This window comes from Myxocyprinus asiaticus, chromosome 7, assembly GCF_019703515.2.
Source record: "Myxocyprinus asiaticus isolate MX2 ecotype Aquarium Trade chromosome 7, UBuf_Myxa_2, whole genome shotgun sequence".
NCBI lineage: Eukaryota > Metazoa > Chordata > Actinopteri > Cypriniformes > Catostomidae > Myxocyprinus > Myxocyprinus asiaticus.
This window is the reverse complement of record NC_059350.1, coordinates 11,021,075-11,030,874: the sequence shown is the minus strand read 5'-3', so window position 1 is coordinate 11,030,874 and position 9,800 is coordinate 11,021,075. Positions and strand designations below refer to the sequence as shown.

The following is a 9,800-nucleotide window of genomic DNA, read 5'->3' as shown; positions in this document are numbered from 1 at the left end:
CACAGGTACCTTTGAACAACCTAAAGTTAAAAGAGTAAAAAGTTTACCCAAAAATAAAAAAACTGCATATTCATGTTCCACGTTAGTAAATCATACAGGTTTGAAACAAAGGTGATGACTCATGGCCTCAGTTGCTAGTCCTGAGATAACCCACCACCAAAAGTACAGGATTCAAACATAGGATCATCTGGTCCATAGTGATCCTAGCCCTAATAATCCACTGAAATTGCTTTAGTTAAATCACTACCACTTAAACAAATACTGAAACAACTCTGTGCTCACAGAATATCTGAGTTATGAAATTATGAAGCATTTCTTCCTCAACTCATCTCTATGGTCAACTTTGAAAATGCATTAAGATTTATGTCTTGCCAAAATTAACACAGAATGGCCATGATAAATGATCTTAACCATCTAATTCAACTTATGAATGCACCACCTAAATCCGTATGGTAATGAAAATACAAGACAACATGTAGAATGTTCAAAACAAAGTTTTATTTGCGAGAAACATGTCTCACTTCTGGCTAGACTCTGACTTGGATGTGGAGGCTCTCAGAGATGAGAGACGGCGTCTCTTAGCAACCTTTTCTTGACGTTTCTCTTTAGCCTCCTGCAAAACAGAAAAAGCAAGGAACATTAGAACTCATTTGTATTTAAACGTGTGTATGTGTGTGTGTGTGTGTATATATACACACACACACACACACACACACACACACACACACACACACACATATATATATATATATATATTTTACAGATTTAAATAAACACTTCTTTCCAGGTATCCCTTTATCATTAGTACTTTTAAGACACAAACAGCAAAAGGCCACAATGAAGGAAAATAACAGGGGTCGACCGATTATCGTCCTGGGTGATAATCTGATATTCATAATTCTTCTAGTTATCAGAATCGTTATTTTAAAAATGTTAAAATGCGCTCTGTTGGCTCTGAATCTGCCTCTATCTGAAAGATTACTGCTTGTAGTCTGGCTCAATGTCCCGCCCATAATATTATCAGATTGGTTATGTCACAAGTAAATGGCCAATCAACACCAGTCCGTATTCGTGGGGGGGGGGAGAGGAAATACTCTATGTCAGGGGTCACCAATTAGTGGTGACATGGGACAACCGTTGTCATATCACAATCAGATTTTCCACACACACAAAGTGGCCACGTACCTTCATCCTCTTGGCCAGCAGCTTAGCGTACTCAGAGGCCTCCTCCTTATTCTTCTGTGTGCGCTGCCTCTTGAGAGCAATGCGTCTGCGTTTGTGCTGCAGCACACGGGGCGTAACCAGACGCTGAATCTTAGGGGCCTTAGTCCTGGGCTTCTTACCTTTCAGAGGGAGTATAAGCACTCATAAGACTCTGGATATATTTTCCACTTCAATCGATCCTATATTTTGACTACAGCCTGTTGTGCCATTTACAAACGCAAATGGAAGTCAGCACAATCTCATAACTAAACCTTGACCAAAACAAAGTCCAATGAAACCAAATAACTGTGATATACACACAACTATACATACACATTTAAGCCATAAAATAATTCAGTCTGCATCCTTTCATAAAGTCCTTGTTTCCAATCATTTCAACTATGCTTTCAAGAAGTTTGACAGAGCAATGCAGTACAACCAGCCACTGAGAATATGATCGGGTTGTTATCCGGTAAGCAGCTCCACTATTGCTGTGGCACAATACTGTCCCCCCTTTAAAGCTACTGACGAGCCAAAAAGGGTCTACTGGTGTGCCATATAAACGAATACAGATCGAGCTAATTGTTCTTAAAAAAGGCTTTATTTAAAAGACTACGGCAATCATTAAATGGATAGTTCACCCAAAAACAAAAATTCTGTCATTCACTTGCCCTTATGGTTATCCAAATATAACTATTCCATTGAACCCAAAAGACGATGTTGGGAAGACAGCCTCAGTCAACATTCACTTTTATTGTATGGAAAAATGCAGCAATGAAAGTGACTGGTGATCATGACTGTCATTCTGCCGAACATCTCCTGTGTGTCCCATGCAATTCATAAATGTCTGAAATAGGGATGCACCGATCCGATACCTGGATTGGTATCGGCTCAGATACTGACATTTTTAACCGGGTCGGGTATCAGTCCAAGGAACACGATCCAAATCCAATACTGTGTGTTAGTCACGATGGTTATAATCGAGCTCCAAAAATAGCATAAAAGCACAATTAAAGTAGACCATATGACTCATGCATTTAAAGTCCCTTGAAAACATACAATTGCTTTGTGAATCTCAAAATGCTGAGTTTAATAAATATATAGTCTGGATGAACAGCATGCTTCATTAAATGAGTGGTGCTCTGTTGTGTCCTACACACATAAATGGCATGCGTGGGCTGATGACGCACTGCATCTCAGATAGATATTTCGGTTCACTTATAACATGCATTGAGATCGGATCCGGAAGAGCAATTCACCAGATTTTAAATGAAAAGCATATTAAACTATTGTGAACTTGCCCACACACATATACTCTGTTACTGTATTCCTAGAGTGTTCCATCAAAAGGCACAAGGGTTTTAAAGTTAAGAAATTACGACCGAAATACATTACTATTGTATAATATAAATCAATACTCATTACTACTACTATTAATAACAAAAAAAATATTTTAGTATTATTTTAAGTCCAGATACAAGTTTACATTGATTGTCCCAGACATACGCTATCCATACAACCATCCCTAATTTAGGTATTAACCGATCTAAGCACTTATTTGTAAATCATCATCTTGGAATAAGTCTCAAAAGTTATTAGTGTAAAGATATTAACATTTTCGGTACAGAGTACATGGCTTTGCATTTATTTGTGTATTAAATTAGATATAAAATATAGCTGCAAGGTGGACACATGCATTTGGCATTATTCTAAATAATTTAAGCAATTTGAGTAAATATAAGAATAAGAATATTTTGAAGTCTGTTGTAAGAGCCACACTTCCTGCTGCCAGGTGGTGGCGCTATGACCATGACCAAAAATAGTAAAATCCATGTGATTAGCCCCCAAGACTAAACATCTCAATTTTGATCTAAATCACACACTGCACACAGAAGATATGACAAACTTCCCATTTCCCATTAGGACTGGGCGACAGGACGTTGTAATCAGATATCGACGATGTCTTACAAAGATACCGCTGCCGATTGCGAACAGATGATGATCGACAACATCGGCAAATGGCAAAACCATGGATCTGGGAAGTTGCCAAATATATTAAACAGTGGCCAGGGTGTGAAACTAGCACCCACCACCCAAAAACCCGCCAAATGCGACGAGGTTGAATCCAGTTGGCAAGTTCCTCATCCAAATGTATTTCATGCGCAGGTAATTTTGCTCATCTACCCGCAACAGGCAGCGACCTGTCTCGGAGTGACGCGTGACAAAAAATGCTGTTAGTCACAAAGACATGCGCTTGAAGAAACACACCTTATTATATTTTCAAGAACAGACAAAAGAAAAGCAGTCAATGCTTGTGTCTGATTCGCTGTTTGTTCAGAGGCGAGCTGCATGCGCCTGTCTCTTGGAACAAGCACATGTAAAGAGTCTGCACTCTTTTTTCTGTTTCATTCATCTGAAAACTGTTTGCAAGAATAATGTCATCTATTAGAATGCTGAAAATTATCTCCGATCATCTCGGGAGGTACTTTGAGTTTAATACGCTTTATTTCCTCGTGGTTGGCATGCATTGCGGATTCTGTGATGCAAATGGAGCTGTTGGAGATGGTAAATGTTTGGATTTGGGGAGGTGATTAAATAAGATTTTTTGGTCACTTAGTTGTTTTATTGCTTTTTTCACTTAGTTTAAAGTGCAATTTGAATTTAGAGATGTCTTTTTCAATAAATTAATTACATTTTCAAAGCAAAAAATAAAATAAAAATTCACCAACCCTCTGCAGTGGGGTTGACGATGTAATCAGATATCGCAATATTTTTTAAGGCAATTATTGCAAAAATATTTTTTACATATCACCCAGCCCCATTTCCCTTTATTCCCTATTAATTTAATGCCTCACCGTGGCAACACCGCTCGATATATCAAAATCTGTTTGCAATTTAGCATCGTCAATGTCTTGGCATAATGTTGTCTAAATGTGGTGACAGTCTCATGAATACCCTAGGAGGAGTATTTAAAATTTCAGAGACTGTGATATTCAAATAATCCAAAATGGCCGACTTCCTGTTGGGCGGACCTAATGACTATATTTATGAAAGTTGTCCAGCTTGTTGAGAACTATACATGTACCAAGTTTGGTGACTGTAGGTGCATGTCAAGTGCCTCAAAAAGACCAGAATATAAGAAGGAATAATAATTAATGCATTGCCATGGCAACGGTATTTAAGATATCAAATATTCCTTTACAATTTTACATCAGCAGTGTCTTGACATTATTCTAAAGAATTTAAGCAATTCATGTAAACACGAGAGCTATTTCAAAGTCTGTTAAAAGTGCCATACTTCCTGCCAGTTGGTGGCGCTATGACCATGGCCCATAATAGCCGCATCAATGTGATCAGCCCTCATTACCAAACATAAAGCTGAATTTATCAAAATCACAATGCACACAGAAGGCACTTCCCGTTTTACACTTTTCACCACAAATTGCTTCACGATGGCGACACTGTTCAAAATATCAAAAATCTGTTTGCAATTTAGCATCTACAATGTCTTGGCATGATGTTGCACACATTTGGTGTCAGTCACATGAATCCCCTAGGAGTATTCAAAAGTTGAGCCTGCGATTTTCAGAAAATCCAAAATGGCCGACTTCTTGTTGGGCGGAGCTAATGACGGAGTATGAAAGTGTTTGGCTTTGAGAAATATATATGTACCAATTTTGGTGACTGTAGGTGAAAATGAGGGTGCTACAGAGCCCTCCTTAGATGCCCATTTTCAAGGGGGCACTATGTTATGATCAAAATTAAATTGATACAGTTTTAATCAAATAAAAAAAATAATTCTATTTATTTTATTTACCAAAATAATTGCTATTTTATTTTTGGTAAAATAAAATGCTGCACAGAGCTTCACAGTATTAATGAAAACATTAATGAAAATAAATCTGATTTCTGTGGCACAAGGCTGCTTATGTTTGTGATACTGCTTACAGATAATAATAATAAACCATTTAATACTACATAATTGTTTGCTACATTTTGAATATTACATTTTTATACAGTAGTTACACTTTTCTGTCTTCAATTTCAAGCATCCATTTAAACAGAGCTTTCATGTTAGCGGGACTTATATTTTGACAGACCTTTTGAGTTCTTCCTGTTTTTACGGGTTAGTTATATCAAGCTTCCCATTAATGCTGAGATATTTCTGTCACGACTCTCGAGCTGAAATCTCCGAGCTGCACCCAAGGAGTTCATTTAAGTGTTAAGCCGTTAACACTCTAAACTGCATGAAAATTAAGCACCAGCAGTGTGTTGCGTTTCTGTGAGTCTGCGCGCATGCCAGTGAGTGCGCATGGGAATCATGTGACAGAGCAGAGTGGCACCGCTTGTTAATTCTGTAGTGTGTAGTGCATGAGACTGTGTATTAATTAAATTACATCCTTCTGCGGTTTAATGATAACACTTGGCCATATCCAGAGGTTTTTTTAATTTTATTTTCAAATTGTCATTAATCTCAAATTTGTAAAAACTCATTTTGCTAATGACAGCATACTGTAATATTGTACCGAAATTAGCAACAAGATAATATCATACCGTTTTAAATTTTGTTGGAATCTTAATACTTTATTAGTACCTGTAAACCACACAACCCTAATCGTGAGCTTAGTGTATAATTTATTTGTGCATTCTGTTACGAGCATTTGTGAGAGTCTTTGATGCTGTTGAGTGACTGGATCAGACAGTTGTTGGGTTCACTCCCCCTTCTCCCCTCACTCCACTACTGTTCATGCCTACTTTGAGTGCATCTTTTAAAAATGTGGTGAGAGCTCAACTGTGCTGAAACGGGGGTGTTGCGACCCTTTAAAAGTTCTTTTTGTGCCTGTCAGTGTTGGGTGTAATCAAATTACTTTATTTCTTGCAATCATACTACAGTTACCAACTTTCAATGGATCTAATAACTTTTTAAATACATAATTTAGGTTGCACATATGTCTTAAATATTTATGTAGAACACATTTAAAGCATGAATTACATTGCATTTTTTTGCGTTTGTGACAGCAGGAGGGCGTGTGCCCCCTAACATGTCAATTAATGAAGAAAAATAGACATTTTGAATTCACCGGGCCGAAAACATAAGTTTTAGTGTAAAGCGTTTCAGAAAGTAACTTTAAATGAGTAATGTGATTAAGAAATCAGTAAATTCAGTCATCTAGTTACAATTAAACAGAATTACTCATTTATAGTGAACTTATTTAATTTTTTTGAGCAACTTATCAAACACTGGTGTCTGCTAATCAATTTATGGCCAAGAGAGTAGCCAAAAAGCAGTCACACCTTCTTTAGTGAGAGGCCTTCTGACCACATACTGCCTGACATCATCCTCTTTGGACAGGTTGAAGAGCTTGCGAATTTTGCTAGCTCTCTTGGGTCCCAGTCGGCGAGGGACAGTGCTATCAGTCAGCCCAGGAATGTCCTTCTCACCTGATGGGAGACGAAGAGCAAAAGTGAGATCTCATTTGTCAATTAGATGGTATGAAAATAAACATCTGCTATACACATCAATAAAATTAGGCCTTTTTTTTTTTTCAATATTTAACTACATTTTTTTTTTTTTACATTGTCCACCCATCATTCTCCCATCTGCCTTAGCAATACAATACAACCAGACGAGGTGTAGCAGGTTCACAATTTCACACTACACTTGCACAGATCTTCTGTACCCATTCACTAACATGCATTGCAAGAATTTTGACAGAGCACTGCAGTACAACCAGCCACTTTGAAATGATCAGGTTGTTATCCGATTAGCAACTCCACTGTTACTGTAGCACAACACTGTCCCCCCTTTGAGGCTACAAACCAGCCAGAAAGGGTCTACTGGTATGCCTGTTTATGAAACTACAAGTTTCAGAGATGGATCAACATCCCTTAAATAAAATAAAACATTTATACTTACCCTTCCTGACAATGACCAAGTTGAGAACACTAAGGTTGGCGTCAACAATGCAGCCACGGACAGACTTGCGTTTGCGCTCACCAGTACGGCGAGGGCGGTAACAGGAGTGTCCCTTGCTGAGGAGGAGACGCACACGGCCATGGGTCAGCACACCCTGCTTCATAGGGAAGCCCTGTTTGTCATTGCCTCCGCTGATGCGCACAACATAGCCCTACAAAATAATCATACGGTCTCAATGTTAAGTAAGTTTTAAGCCATGACTGTACCAACAACTGCAATTGGGAGATTACAACAATATAGTCACATCTGCAAAATATTAAACGCAACCTAAATGTCATCAAAAGGAGACTCAATTAAGATAGGCAGGTTCTAATTAACGTGACACTGAAATGCTCGAAATATACAACTTTACATGAAGAATTGGAGCAGCAACAAGTGTTCTGTGCTTAGCCACTTACCTTCCACTCATCACCCAGTGTGTCTGCAGCCACCTCTGTGGCCATGCGCTTCTCATAGAAGATCCTTAGTTTACGCTCATCGTCAACTTCTATCAGTTTTTGGCAGCCAGTGGCGGGGAATGAGATATTGAGCTAAAGAGACAATTATAATAAACAGAGAATAAACACACTGCGGAAATTTAACTCTGGGTTAATTACATGTAAAATGTTAAGAATTATGTCTAAATCTGACACGTTTCTGCTAGCTAGCAAAACAACCGCTAATGCTATCGAAGCATTGCTATTAGCTTGGCACACAATAAGGACTCCTTCAATGAGTTTTAAGATTGTAATTAGACGCACAGTATCTGCGACAAAGGCGAACAATTCACCGCCACTCGAAACACTTCAAAACTCTTGTAAAGTGTTCATTACATGTCTGTTCCGAGCGCTGCCATGTTGTTGCACTGTCACGGCGGCACTCCAAATAAAAGAAAATCAGCGTCCATCCATCATATCGGTTAGGCCTAACTTGCTTCACACAACTACATCGGATTGTTTTAAAACCGTAAAATGCAACTAATATCATATTTGAGACATCTAATGACCGCTAAAACGAAATTATAACATTTTCAGTAAACCTACCTTCATTACGGAGGACTTTCTCGCCTGAGTCCACCACCGAAAAGAGACCGGATATCCGACTCGTACTCTCACATAGACTTCCGAGATATCGCGAGAATACGCAATTTGCTCCTTGTTTAGTTTAAGCAAAATGATCACGTCAAAGACTAAACATATGGAAACCTTACTTATGTCATATGTAGCATTTATTGTTCTTCCTCACATTGTAGGTAAAGAAATGTTAAAACTGTTTGCAACAATTGAGGCGATAGTTGTCAAGAAGACGAACAATCCGTGTATAACGGATAACGTCATTTTTCTGCCAAAGTAACAAAGAAACATACACAAATTGATTCATTTATTTTCTAGGTTTTTTCTCTCTCTCTCTCCTCATTCTCCCTTCTCAAAACTAAAACTGAAGAGAAGAAAAATCCTATTTTTTATTTTAACTCTTCTCATCAACACTTACAAAAGTCACCAGCAGGGGTAGTAAAGATAAGCGACCTGACATATTTTACGTGGGGTAAGAGGATGTGACTATTCAGATGATAAATAATAGTATAGTAAATATGGAATTTTTTGGAAAAACTATTGTTATCATGGTGATTTTAAGGAATATACAGTAAAGGGACTTTTAAGGGGGAAGGAAATCCCTATTCGGATGGGATTAGTTTACCGAACGTACACTGGTGGCTAAAAGTTTGGAATAATGTACAGATTTTGCTGTTTCGGAAGGAAATTGGTACTTTAATTCTCCAAAGTGGCATTCAACTGATCACAAAGTATAGTCAGGACATTACTGATGTAAAAAACAGCACCATCACTATTTGAAAAAATTCATTTTTGTTCAAATCTAGACAGGCCCCATTTCCAGCAGCCATCACTCCAACACCTTATCCTTGAGTAATCATGATAAATTGCTAATTTGGTACTAGAAAATCACTTGCCATTATATCAAACACTGCTGAAAGCTATTTGGTTAATTAAATGAAGCTTAACATTGTCTTTCTGTTTGTTTTTGAGTTGCCACAGTATACAATAGACTGGCATGTCTTAAGGTCAATATTAGGTCAAAAATGGCAAAAAATAAACATCTTTCTCTAGAAACTCATCAGTCAATCATTGTTTTGAGGAATGAAGGCGATACAATGCTTGAAATTGCCCAAAAACTGAAGATTTCATACAAAGGTGTACATTACAGTCTTCAAAGACAAAGGGCAACTGGCTCAAACAAGGACAGAAAGAGATGTGGAAGGCCAGATGTACAACTAAACAAGAGGATAAGTACATCAGAGTCTCTAGTTTGAGAAATAGATGCCTCACATGACAGCTTCATTTTTTTCTCCCCTTTTCTCCCCAATTTGGAATACCCAATTCCCAATGCACTCTAAGTCCTCATGGTGGCATAGTGACTTGCCTCAATCCAGGTGGCAGAGGACGAATCTCAGTTGCCTCCATGTCTGAGACAGTCAATCACATCTTATCACGTGGCTTGTTGAGCACGTGTGGAGGCTTCACACTATTCTCCGCGGCATCCACACTCAACTCACCACATGCCCCACCGAGAGCAAGAACCACATTATAGCGACCACGAGGAGGTTACCCCATGTGACTCTACG

General features: G+C 38.3%; 1 protein-coding gene across 1 annotated transcript; it reads right to left on the bottom strand.

Annotated features, from left to right (window-relative positions):
• Positions 1-476: 476 nt before the first annotated feature.
• LOC127444031 (40S ribosomal protein S6) lies at positions 477-8,281 on the bottom strand. The gene is made up of 6 exons (XM_051703165.1): positions 8,203-8,281; positions 7,579-7,710; positions 7,121-7,331; positions 6,499-6,645; positions 1,186-1,343; positions 477-613 (listed from the first exon to the last, which is right to left on the bottom strand). Exons 1-6 carry the CDS (start codon positions 8,206-8,208, stop codon positions 518-520), a joined length of 750 nt encoding a protein of 249 aa, XP_051559125.1. The 5' UTR covers positions 8,209-8,281; the 3' UTR covers positions 477-517.
• Between the last annotated feature and the right edge of the window lie 1,519 nt (positions 8,282-9,800).

What these genes read in the sequence shown, in the direction of transcription:
- LOC127444031 (XM_051703165.1), bottom strand. An exon ending in CACTGGGTGATGAGTGGAAG is followed by an intron (nt 7,332 to 7,578) that starts GTAAGTGGCTAA and finishes ATTATTTTGTAG; the next exon opens with GGCTATGTTGTGCGCATCAG. An exon ending in TGCTGGCCAAGAGGATGAAG is followed by an intron (nt 614 to 1,185) that starts GTACGTGGCCAC and finishes TCTGTTTTGCAG; the next exon opens with GAGGCTAAAGAGAAACGTCA.